Genomic DNA, 22300 nt, shown 5'->3' on the forward strand with positions numbered 1-22300 from the left:
TCTAATCTGGGCCCTTTCCCGAGACATCCACAACGATGTGCGTCACATGATTTAAATGTCCTGGGTGGAAAAGGCACAGCAGGTCGCAGCTGGTGTTTGCCTTAGCCGCCTGTTGAAGCGCAACAGAACAATACATTGACCACGTTAGCAAATCTGAGGGCAATTATGGTCATGGCGGCTAAATACAAGCACAACCAGCCTTGGTTGTTACTGAAAGAATCTGCGCGCCGAGTTTATAAGGTTGTAAATAGCGAGTTTGGAATGCGCCTTCCGCCTTACTGCTGTTTAAAAAGAAAAGCAACTGCTATATGACTTTGCTTTTGTGTACACTCATTTTTTTTTAACACGAATCCCAGTTTGGAGCACCTACAACACGGATATGGCGATGCCGTGTGTGTCACAGGAAGCAGGGCGCAGGCCCGGCCCGGCTGACCTTTCACCCGCCGGCGGTGTGTCTCCCTCTCCGGGCTCGCATTGGTCACTGAGGCGGCATGACATTTGGTGAGATCACGAGTAGGCCGGAGGTTGCACATACGATCTCCCTTCCTGACAGAGAAATTTCACATGTTTTAAGGAGATTGGTGTTGTTTAAAGTTCGGAAAATGCGGTAGCCAGACGTGGGGTTTCAAAGAAAATACCTATACGGTGAGTTAAAACCATTTTGCGTTTTTTAGAGCTCGGATTTGCGCCCATTGTGCCCGCATTGACAGTGCTATGTATCCGTGTGTTGCTCACACGGATGTTTCGTAACTGAAATAATGCTGGATTCTACAGTATCTGAATGATAACGGAAGTGTTATGGGGGGAAACGCCAAGCATTTGAGGTGAAACCGCTCTTGAGCCCAGATATTGGGCAGACCTGAGGAGCAAGGACACACTTCACTCTGGTCCAGGGTTCACTGGCGCAGTGCACCTGCATGGCGCTTTAGCCCTGAAGTGAAATTATTTCAAATGCAATGTGACGTTTGAATAACTGCTGAAGCCAGCGAAACCCAGAAATGTGTCTGCAAATGAGAGCTGCGATACTGTTCATGTTCTTAAGCAAGTGAGGAGCTTCAGCTGCTTCATATCGGGCATGCAATGTATTTCCAACTCTCTTAAAACCAGCGTCCTGTGTTTATAATTTGAAGTAATAAAATGTATGCTATGCGCACCTACAAACTGATAATTAATATCCGTGTCTGTGTAAACCGCAGATATATAACCAGCTTGTGCAGCGGTTGCAAAGCTTTTGATTGTTGTCTGACAGGCTGTTCTTAAAAATGTCTCGTATAAAAAAAACTACTGCCTTTGTGGTTTTTCCATTTTCATTTTTAGGTTATTCTTTTAATTTTGAAGTTCTGAATTAAGTCCTACTGATACGACGTTCGCTCTTGGTGAATACATCTCTTTTTGTTTGGTTTTGACAGATGTAACACAGAAAATAACCTGTACAGTATATATACTGTGATAGGTAAAAAGAGCCGTTCGTTGGCAGTCAGTCGTCGTACTTCTCTTACGTAAGGATCTCGAATTTATAAAAAATCTGAATAACTTGTGACTTATAAAATCTAATAATCATGTCGTGTGGCGCTAACATGTTCTCCCAGTAAATAGAATTAAAAATCGCTACATCTATTCCCTTTTTTAAGTAGATATAAAATATCTACTGTGATAAAAGTGTACTAATGTTACAAGTAGGTGTTAATTGTACTGCTAAAGGTTAAAAGAAGAAAACAACGTGTAAACACCAGTTCACATTTTAAGTTCTACATTTAAGAAAACTGCCATTTATATCACATAGGATGCTATAGATATCTGGCTTGATATCATTGATCACAAGATGTGTTTTTGTGATTTAAGTACAGCATCAACATTTATTTATTATCTCACAACAGTTGTATCACCTTTGTACTTAAGAGGAATGCTACCCTACCAAGGACTGAAGTCCATTTCGGAAAAGTCATATCATTTGAACCAGTTGTTTCAAGGGGGGGAAGATTTACACACACGATTCCGGTGCTTAAAAAAAAGCAAGGCTGTGCATGCTTTAAAAACTGAGAAGAACAGACCGACCTGAAGAGTCAAAGTCCTGTTTTTGCTTAAACCTAGTGAGATGGAACTGTCAGTCCCTCAGAAATGGCAGACAGGGTTATGTAGCGAACTCCCCCAGTCTGAGTAGGTGGTGCGCCAAGTCCTCTCGGCTGGCATGCGCAGTGCACTGTGGGAGTGGGGGGTCTGACCGGCTCGCTCTCTTCCTCAGGCAGCTGGAAGTCTATCCGATGAGGGCGCGCGGCCGGCCGGACGATGCAAGAGAAGAGGAACATTCAGATCATAGAATGGGAGGATCTGGACAAGAGGAAGTTCTACTCCTTCGGGGTGTTCATGACCATGACCATCCGAGCAGGAGTGTACCCCGCCACGCTCATCCGCACCCGGCTGCAGGTGCAGAAGGGGAAGTCCCTGTACGGCGGCACGCTCGACGCCTTCCTTAAGATCCTCCGGGCCGAGGGCGTGCGCGGACTCTACCGCGGGTTCCTGGTGAACACCTTCACCTTGATCTCTGGCCAGGGCTACATCACCACGTACGAGCTGGCCAGGAAATACATCTCCGCCTACTCTGAGAACAACGCCTTGAAATCGCTGGTGGCCGGCGGGTCGGCGTCTCTGGTGGCTCAGAGCATCACGGTCCCCATTGACATCGTCTCCCAGCACCTCATGATGCAAGGACAAGGGGGCCACATGGGCCGCTTCCAAATCCAGCCCAAAAACGTTTTGGCGGCAAAGCACAAATGGATGTTTGGCCAGACCAGAGACATTATAGTTCAGATTTTTGCAGCCGACGGCGTCCGGGGATTTTACAGGGGTTACGTGGCATCTCTCTTGACGTACATCCCGAACAGCGCAGTGTGGTGGCCTTTTTATCATTTCTATGCAGGTAAAGGTTCCGGTGGAAATGCAGGCAGAGGTCTGCCGTGGTCAGGTCCCAGAGCCTTCGGTGGAAGAACATGTGATAAGCACCTTATACACCTTTTCAGACTAAAATGCGATATGTGTCCCCCTCAGACATAGAAATTTAAAGCTGCAGTCCTCTACATAATTTGACCAAAGTCTGTGCTACTTGTTTACTCCTTTGAAATTGTTTATTGCACTGAAACCACTTACTTTTGTCAGCACAGTTTTCCACATTAAGGAGCGCTGGAACATACTGCTAATTAATCCCAGTGGTTGAACCCTTCTAGTCCTACGTACCCACATGACATACTGTACTGTTAACCATTGCCCCTTTGTTTCACTGTTCTGAAATGAACAGATTTGAACTTATCCGTAATTGAAAGAGACATAAAACAAGTGTTTGATCCAATTGTGTTTTATTTTGCTGTTGATCCATGAAAACTGGTCACCAGGCACTACTGATGGAAGCCCGTTTGATAGAAAGGTCTGCTCTTTTACAGGCTGTAAATCTGTTCTCTCCACAGAACAGCTCTCCAAATGGGCACCCAGTGAATGCCCACATCTGCTCCTTCAAGCTATGGCTGGACCTTTGGCAGCAGCAACTGCCTCTACTGTCACCAACCCTATGGATGTGGTCAGGGCCAGAGTGCAGGTAAGCTCTGGAACTAGCACTGCCCTTTGATTTCTGCATGACATGTTCATCACACATTTACACCTATCCTTGACTGAGCTATGCAATATGCAGACCTCTCTTATATCAAAATTCCTATTCAGAAAATATATATATATATCATCTAATTTATATGATCTTCCACCAACAGGGTTTAAACAGTTTGTTCCCACAATGCACATTATTGCTTTTTTATTTCACGTGCAGTACTGTTACCGCAAGGACCTGAATCTGCCCACATTATCTGGATTATATTAATTTGAAAGGAAGAAAAGGGCAGCAAATTCAGCTTCAAGCTGGCAGAGAGTACACAGACACAGATCAAAACTTGCTTTCCTTCAGACAGGCAACCAGATTTAGGTAGACTTGTCCAGAACTGATCAACAAAGAACTTTTGGAAAAAAAGGTCTGTTTTTGATTATTTTTAAAAATTTCACTCCACTCCACTCAAAGCGGTTTACAAGTAATGCAGACTCCCCTCCAGCGCCACAATGTGCAGCCCCACCTGGATGATGTGCTGACAGCCAAAGTGCACCCGTACCCTCACCACACACCAGCTCTCAGTGGGGAGGAGAACAGAGTGATTAAGCCAGTTTACAGTATATATGGGGATTATTAGGAGGCCATGATTGGTAAAGTCCAGGGAGAAATTTGGCCAGGTTTAACACCCCACTCTCTTATAGAGAAACAGCCTGGGATTTTTAATGACTGCAGAGAGTCAGGACTTTGGTTTTATGCCTCTTCTGAAATGTGCCTTTTTTACAGTATGGTGTCCCAATCACCATACTGGGGAACTAAGACCCTAACAGGCCAGAGTAACATCCCTACTCTTTTCAAGAAACACCCTGGGATTTTTAATGACCACAGAGAGTCAGGACCTCAGTTTTACGTCTCATCTGAAGGACGGTGCCTTTTTTCAGTACAGTGTCTCCATCACTATACTGGGGCATTAGGACACACACAGACTGCAGGGTGAGCGCCCCCTACTGGTCCCAATAAAACCTCCAGCAGCAACTTTAGTTTTTCCCAGGAGTCTCCCATCCAGGTACTGACCAGGCTCACACCTGCTGAGCACCAGTGGGTTGTCAGTAGTGAGTTGCAGGGTGATATGGCTGCTGGCGTTGGATATCCCCCTGGAGTATCTGTCAGGAAGTGTGAGTTGCTAGTGGCTTACTAACAACAGAACTAAGATGTTGGTGTTTGCTTGTTCCAAAAGGTGGAAGGCAAGTCTTCTGTGATCGAGACTTTCAGACAGCTCCTGGCTGAGGAAGGCTGCTGGGGCATGACCAAGGGGCTGTCGGCCCGCATCATCTCCTCCACGCCGACTGCCATCGTCATGGTCGTGGGCTACGAGACCCTGAAGAAACTGAGCCTCCGACCGGAGCTTGTCGATTCCAGACACTGGTAGAGAAGGGAAAGCAGCTCAGAGTCTGTGCCCTTTCTCCCTGTGCTCCAGCCCCGTTTATTATTTTCTTTACAACACTTTCAACGTGTTGCCCGGTGAAACTTTGTTTTGGGAAGGGAACAACTATTATCATGTTAAGTCAGGGGTGGGTGCTTCTGTTTTCTTGAGGATACTGTAGATGTCTGTAACAGCTCCCTGACAATTTATATAAATTTACCCGATATATACATTCTTGAAGAAAGAAACCTACGTTCTTCTAAGTTTTTGTGTTGTGAAATACCAATGAATTAAGAGAGAGTACTCCTTAAACCTCTTGTATACAGTATGTTGAGATGATAAATTGTCTCATTTTTAAATTACAATGGGAATAACTCTTTAAAGGGCAACTCTAGATCATAAATTAGGCTACAAACTCTTATTAGATCACACATTCTGAATCTGAAGAATTAGGGAAAAGGTTTGAATATTGCTGTTCCATCAGTTTTGAAATTGATCTTTGCTCCATCTACTGTATATACTACTGCTGAACATGGGAAACATCATGTTCAGTTCTGCCAGTGTAGCTATGGAATTGCATTGTTCTCTGTACAAAGGAGATGTAGCCACATCTGTGAAAACCATTAAAGCACAAGACCTTTGGTCATTTTAACAGAGTGCTGGAGTTAAAGGTGGACATTGTGAGAAATGAATGCATATTTTCTGAGTATTACTACAGCATTGTACAGTAGGTGGATTTTCAAATTAATGTTAAAAAAAACTTTTCAAAGAATGATGGTAGGCCCATATCCTTATACCTTTTTACAGCAGTCAGAGTTATATCAAGTCAAAATTTGGAACTTTTTTGAAATTCTCTTGGGTCTCTATATACAGTAGAAGCATAATACAGTAGATGTATTGCAATCTTATCAACAGCTTAAAACTACACTCAAAGTAATGTTTTGGGCCAAATTCAATTTTTACCAAATATTGTGGATTAGCTGCTTCATGTAAATTATATGTATGTCATGTTTCTCTGTAACTAATACTTTATAAGTATTAGGCTGTAAGTCTATTGGTCAGTACTGCTGGCATACCCAGTTGGAGCACGGTGTGAAACGTCTGAGAGGTGGTGTTTAAGAAAGCCGCTAACGTCTTTTAAAGCATAGTCTTCATCCACTGAATCTTGTTAGTGCATCTGCAAGGTTTATCCTAAACTGTCGGTTTTATATTCAACTTTATGGAAGAAGGATGAAGAATTTATTTTATCACAACACTACCACATTCCTCTTAATCCATGATCTAGCGACGGGGACTCACATTTTCGGACAGGAACCATCTCTCACTGGCATCAAATGTGTGATATTTTCTAAGTCAGATTTCTCAAGTGCCCGTAACAGGGTTCTAAAAAAAGGTTTTTTTTTCTGTGCATTTACTAGACTCGTCTTTCCAGGCTAGTATGTGACGGCAAACTGAAATTGTGGTATAGCTCAGCCGGAATCTGGGGACAAGCAGAGGATCTGAAGAAAATCTCAGTGCTTTCCATCCAAGAGAAAGTATCAAATCAGCATCTTAACTTACAATAGAAATTGATCAATTTTGAATTAAGTCATATCTGTGATTTACTTTTAGAATATAAGTTTTCGTTTACATTGTCTAAACTTTAGAAAGAATTACTTTTGTTGCCTTAGTCACAAAAAGCAGATTTGCCAAATTCCTTCAGACAGTTTTCTTGTTTTCTGGTTGGTTTGTCAGATCAGTCTTACAGATGACAAAACTCCTTCTCATTACAGAAGCACAATATGGAAGCAAAAAATATGACATGACTGGTCAGATTCCAGATTGCGAGTGTGGTTAGTTCTGTACTAAATGGCCAAATAGCTGGAGCTAATCTGGTGAGCATATCTTCATTCAGATGACCATATTCTTATGTTTCATCTAGGTACTCCACATTGAAGAAAAAAATAAACAGGATAAGTACTTTACTTCACTGTCACCAACTATAAATGTAAAAACTGTTAACCCAGATGTACAGAGCTAGCACTTCAGATCCTGTACAACACTTTTACCAGATGGGGTACCACTCGCAGTATACCTGATTCTCAAAAATTGTTCATCTGCAATTGGATATTGAATATTTTTCTCAGTTAGATGATGACCTATTTCATTTATTTAATTTCTCAAATCAACCTTATATTGCTGGGTGTACAGATGTACTGTGAATGTGACGTTAAAAACTTACTAAGGCAATTTCAATTAGCGAACAGTGGAGTAGCCTGTTGCTATAGGGTAAAGCTATTTTTATGTCCTAATTGATTTTTGGATTTCGTAATCTGTAAGTATACTAACCTATTTACAGATATGACTCTGTAAAACAATTCAACATGTATAGCAGTTAGTGCAGTGGCAAGCTGTAAAATATGGTACTGAATTAAACTGTTATATTATTAAAACAGGAGATGGTAAAAAAGCAGTTTGGAAGCAGTTTAAATTATATCAGTGTTTTTTTTAAGCACTTTAACTTGATAGCACCATAGAGCACTCCTCTCTGTAATATTGTCCGTGTTGCTTACTAAAGCAGTTCCATAGTCTTTGTGTTTGCATAAAATCTTCCCAGTCTCTGTTTTGGAGTGTCTGGCCTCCTGCATTCAACTGCATTAAACATGACAGACATTGGTCATTACACTGAATCCATCTTTTAATAGAACATGCAGTTCTAAAGTACCTGAACGGAAGTTTCAGTGCAGAAAACAAAACCTACAAAATGACTTCTGGAAGCAGCAGCATTTTGAGAGCACTTCAGGAAATAGCCTGCAGTATCCACAATATGAAAGCTTGGTTTGCCTTTTTTAATCATGAATTATATTTTCAGAAGAGATGTTAACTATGGGAAATAACTTTAAAACTTGAATTCCTTTTTTTCTCAACAGGTTTGGTTTTTGGGTGAAAGAATGAATATTCATTTAATTTAAATTTTATGGAGTCTTGTTGTAATAACGTCCATAAAATGATCCCTTATTCCTCTTTCCTGCTCTAAAAATGGTGTTTGTAATTCTAAGCAATTTGAAAATTTCAACCAATGCATGGTTTATTCATTAAAGATTTTCATTGATACACTGTAATTATGTTGTCCATGAGGTGGCGCACTGGACTGCAATGAGAGTAGGAAAAATACCCATATACTGTACTTAATATTGCGGTTCTTGAGTTGTTTGGAATCAAACTGGAGGGTTTTGTCAGTGCAATATCATGTATAGTTTATTTTTCCCTCTCCATTATTTGTGTAGTAAAGTGATCTTATCTTACTTCCAGCTTGTAAGACTTTATTTGGTGGTGGTATTTACAAAGATCCATGGGTTGGATATCATGTTTTGTTTTCAATGCTTGTCATTTTAATATTTATTAAGGAGTTAGATTTAAAAAGTTGCTTTCTTGCCGACATCATGTACAATATTTCTCAGAAACCTTTCATTATTAAATTCTAATAAAACTGTGAAACAAGTCTTATATGGTTTGGTTTTGGTTTTAGGAAAAGTGTATTACAATATCAAACAAGCATTAAACAAATCCCCTGGATTTGTCACTGAGCAACATTGATAATTAAAAACCTATTTTTCACCTATGGAAAACTTGATTTGGAGTGACAATGGGTTCTGTAATCCAGTTCTATCTTATGAATGAATCATTAGTATTATTTATAGCTCCAGACAGATTTTGTTTGTGAGATTCAGCTGTTTTATCCGTGTGCTGTGAACGCCAACCTACTCACATGGGAGAATGAGACATTAACATTCATGCCTTTCAGAAAACTGCACTGACATTTCCAGTAAAGAAATATTAGTTTGCATTAGTGATACAAAACCAATCTAGATAAAATCACTCCGCACAAATGACAGCTGAAAAACAGGAAATTTAATGTAAAGATTCTGTGCTGAAGGTTACTATTTCTGGGCAGTACTGTTCCCAAGACAGATGACAGCCAATTTCCAATCAGTACATTTGTAATGCAAATTCTACTTAACATTTTTGTGTAATCATAGTCAGAATGGTTAAAGCCAACGCATTACCTGATTTTTGATTTTTGCTTCTATATAACCTGCATACGTAGAACTGCTTCACATATAAAATTAGTTCATTAACAAGGCAACTGAAAATACTACATTTAAGTAAAAGCCTTTATGAACAGGAATGAAAACGTTTTTATAGATTTAATCCCAAGAGAAGAGCAGTTTCCTTGTCAAAGAAAACATAAGGTTTTATTTAAAAACAAATTCACAAAATAAAATCCACCCAAAACTGCTTGAGATGATGGCTTTCATTTTTCTTTGCTGAGCTGCTTTCAATATAAAATAATAATCTGGTTTATCATACCAAGCCAAGCAATATGTACAGTGTTTTTGGGAGACCGATTCCAGGTGCAGAAGATTCGTTCCAGGCCCATAATCCGTTTTTCAAACTGGACAGTCATAAATATGGATTGCCCGATCATCTCCTGCAGAGACCACCTTGGATCCATTTCCATTGTACTTGACACTCCACACCTGAAACAAAAATCATTTTTAACTCTTGCTTTTGGATACTCAGTCCAGGACAAAGCCTTAGTGCTTCTCTGACATATAAAGGATTTAAAGATAATAATAACATGCTGTAATGTTAATGTACAGATTGACTTACCCACCAAACAAACGAGGCAAATCCATTCTTTGAAAAGTACACGCTGAGAAGTAACGGAACAGTTAAAAGCAAAAGGGGCTGTCTGTTTTTACTGGATGAAGACATTCCAGTGAAACAATGCCACAAGAAATAATCACAAATGTTCATTCCCCAGGCAATGATATCCAGACTTCTATTGACATTTGGAGTCATTTCATGTGGCACTGTTGCAGCATAACAAAATATTTTAAGAATCATAAGATGACAGCAGTGTCAAATCCTATCCATAGATTTCTCTGAAACCTTTGCAGATACACAATTAACAAGGTCCCCACAAAAATGCAGGCCAACAAAGATTTCCAGGGCAATTTTTTGTCCTTATTTATTTCTCAGTTTTAGAACATCTTACTAAATGGATTCTGCCACTGTATTTTTTGTTCCTGTTGAAATTGCTAATTGACATGCAGAAAGGCAAAAACCCCAAAATCAAGACCTCCTTTGGGTAAGGAAGTAAGGATGCAAAATAAACTCTCAGTGCTTTGAAGACCAAAAGGTCTGTACAAACACTTCCCTTTATAGCTCTTTCACATTCACCTATCACAGATCTTTACAAAAGCAATCTATACTTCTATGGTTAGTTGGAATGAAAAATTATGTGGTAAAAGGATACAATCAAACACACAAAAGAAGCTCAAACTAGAAATTAAACAAGACAAACCAATCAATGCTAACTCCCCCAATAATGTCCTTACAATATTTTTAAACATATTTTCACAGTTTTTAAAAACTAGACTATAGAAATCCTCACCTGGTCCTGATGATCAAAGAAAGTATTCACACAAGCTCTTGACCCAACATCCCAGACCTTCACACTCTTGTCGGAAGAACTACAAAAAATTGAAGACAATCCATGTCATGTTCCATTACATCTGGCACATATTTAAAATACAGTATTTAAAGAAAAGGATAACTCAGAATCTTGGTCTTTAAGGCTGTGGGTTGGCTAAAATAACAGGTGATGGCGATTCTTTCAAGATGAGAAAGAAATGTCTGCAACAAAAAGGGACAGGGCTTTCAGTGATAGGCTCCAGCTTCCCCCACAACCCTGTACTGGACAAAGTCGTTATCCTTTCAAAAACTAGCTATTTTTACATTTCTGTTTGAGAGCCAGAAAAGGTCCCCCACAAACTTGTTTTAAATATGATTCCTCAAAACCAGGTATCCTCAGCTGCTCGCAGTTAATACAATTTAAAGACTTTTAAAGATCTATAGCCATCCACATTGCAAATATTGCAAGGGAATAAAAAAAGTAAAGCATTTACAATATATTTTAGCTCCTTTTGTCCATGTTTGCTCTTGCATTTCACAGCCCATTGTTCTGTTTAAAACACAACAAAGGCCTTGTCTCTCTACAGCTACGCTCTACATAACCTGGCTGAACTACATAAGAGAGAAGCTTTTAAACTTTGCGGTTTTTCACAGAAATATTAGTTGAGAATGAGATCACAACAGGAAAAAAACTTTGCAATAGGATCAAACTCTGGGCAAGCATCTAGCCTCCTGTGGCATTGCGTTTATGTACACTCTCCCCCCCTGCACCCATGATGAATTAATTTTCAGCTAATTATAATTTAATTGACTGCTTTAATTCAATACCACAGTAACTCATATCCTCACTGATCCTGTGGTGAGGAGAAAGAATGCAGTGACATCCAAGGCTAAGAAGTGCCCTCCTTTTGGTTCCTTTAGATAAATCAAAGTTGAGGGTAAGAAGTTCATAACTTCAAAGTGAGTTATTTACTTGGTAAATTCAATTAACCACATAACTCTATGGGTAAAGTAAACAATGAAAGTCAAAATTGTTTCCAAGAACATATTTATTTTTCTTCTGAAAAGCCCATTGACCATTAACAAAATCAAAGCTCCTATATACTGTACTGCAGAGAGTTACTTTTGTCCATCTTGCACTGGCAGCATTTCAATATAGTGATAACATATCCTACCTGGAAACAAAGTGGGTGTCATCTGGACAAAAAGCAACATTTAATACCCAAGAACCATGGCCACTCAGTGTCCCTGCAAGGCTGGCATGCTGCCTGTAAAATTTAGAAAGTACACCATTGATCTGTTCAAGCAAATTTTGCAAGAAAAAATACATTCTGCTTCTGCGGTGCATTATTTCCACTTTTGCTTAGCTAAATCTTAAAGCACCAAAGGTTTGGTTTATAGTCATCTTGAGACAAACAGTCTCAAACATACAGTCCCAAGATAAGCTATCATTTAATTTTAAGGATTTGGAAGCAGACTGGTTCAGTAAGAAGATAGGTTGCACTTATATAATTGAGTACAGCTGAGAAACGGGGGAAAAAAGCTTTTCATTTTTAATATATTGCATGCAGCTTACTGTGAAAATGTGAGATCATCTGTATATTGAAACAGCACTGATTGCTGTGACAGGTAAAATTGCAAAGTTAATAACCTGAAACCACACTATTCATAAGTATAATTCTTGCAATTCAAAAGTCGTACTTACACATCATAAATCTTGATATAACCATCATCTGAAGCTGTTACTAAGAGCTGAGAATCTGGCGAGAATGTCAAGGATCTAATAGGCATAGCATGACCTAAAGAAAAGTTCAAATACATTATTCTACACTTCTAAAATGAGACATTGAGGTTTGGATCACTTTATCCTAAGATAACTCTGACCTCAGCTGTCCTTAACATTGAAATACAAAGAGATACCATACATTATAAACAACTCTAAACTAAATAAAAAGCAGTCATCTCCATATTAAGTAAATTATCTACTTCTCGTGAATGGATTATATTTGCAAAATATGAGAGGGGAAAACGGGGGATAATGGTAAGGGAAGAATTAACTGGAGAGAAGTTCCTGTACCATATTAAAGAATAAAGGTAAAAAATGTCAAAGGTTATTTGGTAGAGTGTCAATGACTTCTCACTAATATTCTTGGTGTTTGCAGAATACTGGGTCATCTATAAAAAAACTGTGAGCACTTGGATAGTAATTTTTTAATAAATTAAAAGCATAGACTTAAAATGTATATTAAATCACACTGAATGATTCGGTATAGGCTACACATTAATGAAAATATATTGTTTCATACTACATTTTCATTCAATTCCTATTTTTGATTATTCTACCATTGTACTCAATCTGTCCTCTGCACAATGTTCTGCAGAATTAGTGATGATTTATGTTTGTGTATGGTGCATTACCTACTTGAATGAAAAATGATAAGCTGTTTAAAAACAGCTATGTAAGTTTTTTTCAGTACAATCAAGCTTAGAGTAGTAATTTAATTAAATAAGATTTTGTGGGTAAATTATTCAAGCTGAATTGCTTTTTCATCAAATTACGGTGAATATTTAATTGCCTATTTTTTAGAAAATCAGTTAACTAAAACTAAAAATTAACATTTTAAGAGCACTAATTTGACTGTCACACCAAAGGGCATAACATAGCCTAACAGGTGTTTACAGTTTAACTGATTTATCCAATATTTGGCTATATCTTTACAAAAACACTTATAAAACCCTTTCAAGTTTTCCTTAAATAGAAAAACTATTTGACACTAAGTTCAATTACTTTTTAATATCCATAACAGATAAATAAAAAACAACAATTTTTCTGCAAATCCACAAGTTTTTTAAAGGCCTTAAATGGACCACTATATTATAATGGGTTCTCGAATTTGTAAACAAACAAAACATCTACAAAATGCACTTACAATAACAGTTTCTTTACACAATATATTTACCAGATGTATGAATTACCTTCCAAGGTGTGGAGGAGTTTTCCTGTTGCAATATCGAAAATATTTATGATTCCATCTATAGCCCCACTGACCAAATATTTTCTGTCTGGGCTCTAAAAGAAAAAAAAGTAATTAAATCGTTGGATTGTATAATTTGTTGATATCATTATAGAGAAGTACGGCATTTGGTTTTTGAAATCAGTACAGTAAATATTATTAAATATATTTGGCTTCAGGACAAGTGCAAGCAAAGCTATAAGGAAATAAAAGGCCACATATTCCCATGGGAATCCATATTTTATAGATCTTCAGTACTCTTCAATTGAAACTGCCATGCTTTTGCATATTATTCTTCTAAACACTGCAATTTTTACAAATATTAATTTATTAAGAAGAATGTTTAGAGTTTGCGCACAGTTTTCAATAAACAAGGAAAGCAAAATTTGATCCTGCTCAAAAGAGTGAACAATTTAACAACTTTTCAGGTGTAGCGCCACTTGTATTTATGTTCAAATTGTGTGAAACTAGTATTTGTTCCCAAAAAACACTGCATTACTTTAAAAAAATCCTTTTCTACAGAGTGTACATTGAAAGTAAGAAAAGATAAACGAAAGGCATCTTACATATGCAATACTGAGAATGAATTTTCCTCTGGTGTCCAAGGAGTATTCCTTCTTCCCACTCTCCACACCAAAGATATTGACCTTTCCCAGATGACTTCCTGTGGCTATGTATTTGGAGTCAGGTGAAAATGCCACACTCCAAGCATCAACTAAAACACAAAGAAGAAGAAGAAATTGCATCTTTCTTCTAGGAGCTTGTGCTAGCTGTTAATGGTCAGCTGCATTCCCAGAAGCATTATTGAATTTAAAAGTAATGCGAGAAACACGAATAATAAATAATTTACACAAAAATTTCCACCACCAGCTCTTAAGAGAGGAATGCAGATTGATGTTACATGAAGGCAAAATAAGTGTGCTTTAAGAATTTCAAATGGCACGACCATTTTTCATTTATAGATTGATGAAAAATATAACTTTGCCCGATCAAGAAAATCTGTATGTGAAAAACTAGAAACAATACAAAACCTGGCCCTGCGTCCATTGATTTGATCTGTTTGCCAGATTCAAGATCCCAGAGTCGTATGTGGGCATCTAAAGAGCTGGAGGCTGCGATGGCCCCATTGTGACTGATATCCACAGACACCACCCCCAGCTGATGACCTTCCAATGTCCACTGCAGCTCCAGCTTCTCGTCAGACCTGAAAGAAAGAAGACAACGACGACAATGTAGCACACACTCAAGCTCCACATCTAAATAACGAAAAACCTAAAGGTTAAAACGAATTACCATTTCCAGACTTTCACTAGATCGTCGAGAGAGCCGGTCACAATTGTTTCAGAGCCATCCCTCTCACTCCGCCCCCAGGCAGCAGTCCATATTGCATCATCGTGAGCTACAGTTGAGCATCAGCAACACAGATTCATCACACAAATCCTGTAATCTGCATCGTCTGTATGCCTACAGTCTTATAGTCTAAGATGACAGCCTATCGCCATAGACAACTCAAGAGTACAGGTGGTGAATACCACAGTTTCACAGACAAAACTGCTCTGTCTGGAAATTAAAGTCTTAGTGATTTACTGGTCTGGAACAGATAACTGAACCAGCAGCATTCCCTTTGTTAGGAAGGCTTTTCTTGTAGTTTGTAGGTGGAGCAGCAGCCAACGTTTTTGACATCTTTAAAAGGCTAATGGTCACAACATAAAAATACAAAAGTTTAATGTCAAGTTTAACAAAATGAAAAAAAAACATATTTACATGACTTACCATGCTCTTGTTTGAAAAGTATACTGTACTGAAATTAAAAAGACAAAGCAAAAAAAAAATTAATCTGTCTTTCCCTGTATACTGATTAATTACATTTTACATTACACCGCCTTTGCACACTTTACTTTGCAATCACTATAATGTTGACTAATACAAGGCCTGGCTCTGGCTTTGTGGAAGTAGGAGAGGAAGCCATTTATATTTAAATGTATGTGAAAATTCCTGTTACAAACGGCATTCCAGTGAGTCACCATTCTGAGAATATTGTTCAGTTTTAGATTTTTACGTTCAAAACTGAAAACCAGAACAAACAGGAAATAAACAGACTGATGGGTACCGGGATAAAAATACAGTTGAATAAAACCTAAGAATGTCTTTCAGGATCAGGTTAGTTAAAACACTAAAGTAAGCTACAGATTAATTAAATAATTCAAGGTGCAAGATACTGAACTGAAATATTTGCAATTAAGTGTCCAACTCAAACAGCCAGGGAGTTTGCAAAATACTGTGCCTTTGCACAGAAACTATCTTGGAAACGTTTGTAGGCTACATTGGTTTTATTAATTTACCAGGTGTCAGACTAACAGGATACATGTGCAGCCTTAATGTGTTTCAGTATGGTGCCTGATTAGAGATGTAATATCCCTGTAACGTGTCACTGCTGTTGAAGATAATTAACTGCTCACTTAACTTACTTGCGTACTCATTTTCTGTTCTTCCAAATATCGGCCTTTCAAGCTGCCTGTGGGAAAATATAAGTTAGAAAAGCCTCCAAAAATTAGATTTTTACGTTAAAAAAACTTTAAAAAATCTAGAAAAATGACAGTCTCTCCATTATATGGATATCGTCTGTTTCATTTTAGAATTTTGTTGATTGGATAATTGTGCACATAGTTACAGGTACATGCCAGTCAAAATATATTTTGTTCTTTTTTAAACGAACTTTAGAACATACAGAATTATAGGTTTTACGACTATCTCCTACAATGCTATACGAGCCCCGGGAAAACATCTCTACACAATCTGGCTATTGTATGAAGACATGTGTAAAAACAGAAACAAACAAGTCTATTTCGTTAGCAACAAATGCAATATAATTCAACAGATAATCATTAGTAATAGAAAAATCGCACCTTTTTATTATTTTGTCCCAACGTCTCTTTGAAATTCACTCTATAATGCATTTAACTAATTTTTAACTGCAGAACGCCATGACAACCTTGCGCTAGGAATTGTGGGACAGGGGTTCGCACTCGAATTTCCTGGTAGGGCGGAGCGCCCGCGAGAACAGGAAAAAGAAGAAAGGGGTTGAGTCGGTTTCCTGTCTGGAGCGAGTCAGTCAGCGCTGGGTCCGGGCAGTGTTTCAACACTGCGGGCAGAAGAATAGTTTGGTGTGTTCATTCACTGTCCGTGTTTCCACAGGGGATCGTTTCGGAATATTAGTGTTTTTTGCTTTCCAGAATCAAAAGTCAATGTCGTGTCTTGCGTTGTGAAAAACCTCTGAATTCTTCATGTGCGTCATTTGGCTCATCTGTTAAGTAAATGTCAACCTCTTATTTTTATTTAAATTAATAAATGCATTCACCCTTTTGTCCTTATTGTCCTGTGGATTAAAGAGTGACCATCCCTGATTCATGTTATTGGTTGCCAAACCAAAACCTGCCGCACACAAGAGACAGTAATACCATTCTGAAAATGTCTCTGTGCCAATAACGAAGCCTCTACCCTTGTGACGTTGCCATTGGTCTGAAAGATCTTGTTCTTGCAGTTAGAAAGCGATGAATGCATGTTTAAATTATGCAAGTCAGATTGTCTAAGTATCACTATCAAAGAATTCTACTGTTTTTTTGGGGGGAAAAAAGTTTTACATTGAGCTCAGTGACAAATACAAGCCTTCATAATACAAAACTATTATTTTCTTCCCAATATGCTATTTTTGAAATGTCCCTCTGTTAAAACAGACAGCACTTACAAGCATCTGATACAGAATATTGGACACTGGATCCAGCAAAAAAGATAATAAGGCACATGAACATAGACATTTGGCTTCCATGAGAAATGGTCTAATGAGCTAATGTGTTTTCTAGTCTGGCATATAAAGGAACAAAGTGATATTAATCTAATTTGGTCTGTGTCAGGTGCCCGGTGCAGTGACATTTATTGAAACAATGAGGCAATGTTGTGTGACAAGTGTTTGTCAGGTGCAGCTGTGATTAAATAGTGCTGTCACTGTCCCACAGCCAGAGAAAGTCTTACCAATGATCTATGTCTCAAACATTTGCCACTGAAATAAGCACAAGTACAAAGCTGGCTCATCACTGCGTGTGCATCCGAAGCACCACAAAAAATGAAAAGACACCTTGTGTTACTGCAGATGAAGTTATGTTTCTTTTCCACATCGAACGGTCTACAACATTTACTAGCAAACTGCAGCATTTGGAGGACAAAGAGGTACATGTTTTTCTGGTGTCTTCTTAGTTCCTGCAGAATATGCAGTTGTTTCCAAAAGCTGACGGCTCAGTTGTTTTTGGAACAAGACATGTAGTCCTGCCACAAGGGAATCTGCATATAAAAAACACAGAAGTGTTTTTTACGGGGATTTTTGGCTCATAAGTTGTATGGGATGGGGAGGAAGGGATGGAGGTCATTATTGAACCCCGTAACCTCCCCTTTGCCAGCAGACCTCCGTGGGGTCAGCAGTGATGAATGAGCAGGAGGAGAGGAGACAGCAGGGAGTATTTTAAATATTGGTAGACACTTCATTCATCCGCATGCTCAGTTATTGGAGCCTGAAAAGGTTAGAGTCAGGGCATTCCCTGTGGGAATGCCAGTTGGACATTTATTGCAAAAATTAGAAGAAAACAAACCTTGATGTTAGCATTTACGTGGCCCTTCAGCCAGGATGGCCTTTGGGAAATGATGTGACAGACACGCCATGGCCACTCTGCAGGTAACACTGCGACACAGGTCACAGCCCTCAAGCCAGCCTGGGTGTATGATCGATGTACTCCATTAGCCCAGTATGGATTGCTGGGGTTTCTCTCTGTAATCTAAGCCAAGGTTTTGAAATCAAATAGGAAGACATCTTATTTTGAGTTGGGTTTTTTTTTCAAGAAGCAACATCTACTGAATGCTGGCTTGGAATCTTCAATGTTCATCAGAAGCCATAGAAGATTGTGGTGCTCTGCTCCTTATAAGAAACTTTTAATCTAATTTAATCTAAGATACTTATGAAGGCAGAAATGGGCATAGTTACAGCTATCTTAAAGAGCAGGACGGGTGAGCTTGTAACTGTACTTCAATCCTGCCTCCTGTTGTTCTTGTGAACTTGTGAACAATTTCGTAAACTGTTTTTGTGTGGTGATAAATAATTTCCACCACTGATTAAAGCTGAAACCAGGAAGGGCATTTCTTGTAATTCCAGTTATAACCTTGAATCACATAGGAAATGTTGGAGTGCTGGGAGATACATAATTTACCACATCCAGCCTACTATATTTTTTCATTTACTTGGTTTAAAATGTTTGAGTCATTTTGAAATGTTGCTCCATAATTAAGCACAGTAACCAGATTACTTATGATTTGGGCCTACAGTACACCTTGCACTTTGACAAGTTTCTCCCTATCACTTGTCCTGCTACAGAAGCACCTCTCTCTGGTCAGTTTATGATGAATCACAGCATGTAAGTGGACTAAACATTTTCCTAAGCCAAAATGCCAAAAAGAACCCAAGAAGTTTTGCACAGTACATGACTGTGAGTCAAAGAAAAGCCAAACACCTCTGCAGTGCATTGTTTCCTCTCTAAGAAGCCACAAGTAGAGATAAAAGAAAATCTACATTAATTTCCTTTCTTCTGCCATAATTTATTCATGTCCAAAAAATAATTCATCAGTGAGCCTTTTTACTTCAGCCATTTCCCCCTCCGTGGAGCAAAGGAAATAGAATTTATTGTCCAGAAGACGGCTGGTGAGCCCTAAAATGGCCAAGCACTGTTCACAAGGGAATAGTTTGTCTCCTATTACTGGTCACTTCCACAGGACAATGACAGAGTGCTTCGAGCCCCATCTGTACATAAATTATCTCCTGTTGTCTTGAGGGCAGTTTTCAGAGATTGATGAAGACCATCAAAAAAAAAAAAGAGAGAGCCGATCTTGCCTGAGGGAAATTAATAAACAAAAGTAGCCTCTCTCCAGGGGAGGCCTTTTTGGGAAGATGTGGTGGAGAATGAATAGGTCCACATGGTGAGCCATGCATTGAAAACCAGCTGAATGGAATTATGGACAGGAGGCTGCTGAGGAGAGTCTTGACAGTGGTTCTCAGCTGCTGGAAAGGAAAAGGCAGAGATTGTCAATTGAAAAGGAAATGCAGGCATTGCACATTTGAGCCCTGCCTGCTCCCCGAGCAGCCAAGTCTTTTCTGCTCACTGTTCTTCCTCTTCCAATTTCCTCAGTTGCCTTAATGGTGAAACATCGCTGCAATTATTAGGCTTTGGAAAAAAAACGTCTAATCCAGGGGTTCAATCGCCTTCCAAGAAACAGATCATCGCTTGGTCCAGCAATTCCACCCCAATGAATCTTATTCAGAATTCTCCTGCAGCTGCATTTAAAAAATATGAAATAAATGTTAAGAATCATTTTTGCCACTCTCGAAACTGTGTGAATTTACACTTATAGAAAAAGAGTAGTTTTATGGCTTCGTCAAAACATTATTTAGAAGCATCACAGGACGTTACCAGCGTTATAAAGCTCTGTAAGATAATTACACAGATTTGTACCTTATTTTAGATATGGATTACAGATATAAGCAGTAAGGTGGAAAGAAATAATAATACATGCATGGAATAAACCTATTACTTGTTCCTTTGCAGCCTATGCATGCTGATGCACCTACCCACCTGAACTACGTCATGATATATGCATGCTGTTCATCATTACTAAATATAATATTTGTATGTACAGGTATGTCTTTAATTGTAATGCAAGAAATGAATGGAAGCATTATAATTTCTGTTTCAATTTCCCCTTGGAATAGAAGGCTCCCAGAACAAAACGTTGTTCTTTCAGTATTCTTCTAGTTGCAAAGTAATTGGTCTTTCTGCACTGAATGAAACACAAAAGGAAGATACACTCTATGAGTGTCCTGTTGCAATAAATGAAAGATAGCATCACTGGCTATAGAGGTAAGGCTGATACAATCCAAAATTATTTCCAGACAGGTCCAATTTACACCATTAAAACACACAAAGCCAGTCTTCAGACACCAATCATCGCTACTGCTGTAAAACTGTACAGAGCTCTTAATCAACCTTAAGCAAAAGCTTTGATGAATTTCATTCAGGAGGCAAACCTTTGAATAGGATTGTTTAATCCTTGCCATTTCATTTGCAAAATCAAATGACTGAATCATTAATCTTACAAAAAATGAATGGAAGTCTTTCAGATTCCTACAAAAAAATTAAAATGAAATAATGAACAATTGAAAAGAACATGGGCCCTGTTAAACTTTTCTGTTTTACAGTCACAATTTATTAATCCACACTTGAGCACAATGCCCCGTGTTATTCAACAAAAACCTGGTAGTCACTCCGTTCTCCATTTGTTAAAAATACAATTTTCTTTTGGATTTTGCAATGCCAACAAGTAAAGCAGCATCGTATGCCAATAGTTTCTCATATTTAATGAAAAGCAGATGAGCTATAGACATTTTTTTAATTAGATAATCATGGGTTCTATCTGGGAGGGAATTGAAAATCTTACAATTTTACATTAATCCCAAACTTGATGCAACAGGAAAAGCAGTTTAGTGGGGAAATACTGAGTTTTCCAAAATTTGGCATGAGGTTGTTCATAATTATCAAAAATTGCTTGTCTCATAAGAGTGGTGCTCTGTGATATCTGTGCTGGAGGAGAACGATTCCAGTTCCAGGCCCTAGAGTTGGCAGGTGACACTGAGGTTTCTTTCCATGGATCAGGACAGGAATCTCAGTTGGCTCGACACCTCCAGACACTTCAGTACAGCCATATAGATCACCAGTCTAGGAACAGGATTTTATACGCAACCAAGCACGTCTGTAATGATGTAGAAAATGTATGTCTGTGCCTTTTCGTAATCAACTCTAAAGCCTGCAGAAACGTAGCAAGGGGGTGGTCAGCATGGTACCAATCTTTAAACCCCTCTGTGCCCTAAAGCTATGCATTATTCAAGAACTATTTTTATTTTGTATAACTATTTATTTGAAGCAGCTTTCGACTCATCACAAACAATTGAGACAATTTATTCTAACTGGACAATACCCTATGTACTGCACGTGTTAAGAAACTGCTGAAAGGACTAGTAGATTTAACAAAGAAATGATGGGTTCTGGCCACCAGCTTGTTTCCTTGGGTTGTTTCTAAAGCACACTGATCAATGTATTTTAATATGGTAGCAGCAATTCTGAGAGGGAATCACAAGTCTGCAGTGAGTGTTGTTTTTCAGCTCAGAAAAGGGAGAAGCCTGAAACAAAAACATCTTAGCTTTGTTCAGGGCAGAACATCCAGCTCACACTATTATCTTTAACTAGCAGACTTTTTTATGTTCACTTTTTTAGACATATCCAGATCTAAAGAGTAGTGCTAACAGTAAGATTAACTGGCTTCAGCTTCTGGAACAAATACACACATGAAAACCACAATGACATTGCCTGTAATGAAGCTGATACATCCACATGCCAGTTAAAGGGGATGTGCACTGGGTAACTCCCAAAAAGATTCCACACCTTTCTGTCCTGTTTCTCAGGTTACAGACATCCATATACTGTATGAATAAGTGTGCCTACCATGGTTTAGGAAACCGAAGCCAAACTATCAGATACTCTTTAAAAATATTTTAATATTTGTAATTCACCTGAGCAAGATTTATAATAACCAAACTTTTAAACAGGAAGGTGCCTTCACCACTGTTGATTTCTATGAAACACTGGCAATGGGTATAATTAAATTCATAAAATGTGGAGGTGTCCGACTTTTGGAGATCAATAATCGTTTCCTTGAAACCTTTGAGAATAT

The 22300-nt window shown here is 38.5% G+C and overlaps 2 protein-coding genes across 5 annotated transcripts; one reads left to right on the forward strand and one right to left on the reverse strand.

Moving 5' to 3' along the window:
* The first annotated feature begins 134 nt into the window (after positions 1-134).
* On the forward strand, positions 135-8486 carry slc25a44a (solute carrier family 25 member 44a). 3 transcript variants are annotated; one of them, XM_006628944.3, is made up of 4 exons: positions 135-645; positions 2247-2917; positions 3459-3586; positions 4821-8486. In XM_006628944.3, exons 2-4 carry the CDS (start codon positions 2287-2289, stop codon positions 5010-5012), a joined length of 951 nt encoding a protein of 316 aa, XP_006629007.1. In that variant the 5' UTR covers positions 135-645; positions 2247-2286; the 3' UTR covers positions 5013-8486. The 3 variants fall into 3 exon arrangements, with proteins under 3 accessions (XP_006629007.1, XP_015199089.1, XP_069046874.1); XM_015343603.2 differs by having other exon boundaries at positions 137-645; positions 2243-2917; XM_069190773.1 differs by lacking the exon at positions 135-645 and adding an exon at positions 1415-1499 and having other exon boundaries at positions 2243-2917.
* A 389-nt stretch (positions 8487-8875) lies between these two features.
* Positions 8876-16501, reverse strand: skic8 (SKI8 subunit of superkiller complex). Of its 2 annotated transcripts, none has more exons than XM_006628945.3 (11): positions 16387-16501; positions 15949-15991; positions 15254-15281; positions 14774-14879; positions 14512-14684; positions 14047-14195; positions 13443-13536; positions 12172-12265; positions 11642-11734; positions 10447-10525; positions 8876-9526 (listed from the first exon to the last, which is right to left on the reverse strand). In XM_006628945.3, the coding sequence occupies exons 2-11, from the start codon at positions 15958-15960 to the stop codon at positions 9437-9439; spliced, it is 918 nt and encodes a 305-aa protein (XP_006629008.1). In that variant the 5' UTR covers positions 15961-15991; positions 16387-16501; the 3' UTR covers positions 8876-9436. The 2 variants fall into 2 exon arrangements, with proteins under 2 accessions (XP_006629008.1, XP_015199091.1); XM_015343605.2 differs by having other exon boundaries at positions 15949-15995.
* Positions 16502-22300: the final 5799 nt, after the last annotated feature.

The sequence above is a fragment of the Lepisosteus oculatus genome, chromosome 5 (genome assembly GCF_040954835.1).
Source record: "Lepisosteus oculatus isolate fLepOcu1 chromosome 5, fLepOcu1.hap2, whole genome shotgun sequence".
Lineage (NCBI taxonomy): Eukaryota > Metazoa > Chordata > Actinopteri > Semionotiformes > Lepisosteidae > Lepisosteus > Lepisosteus oculatus.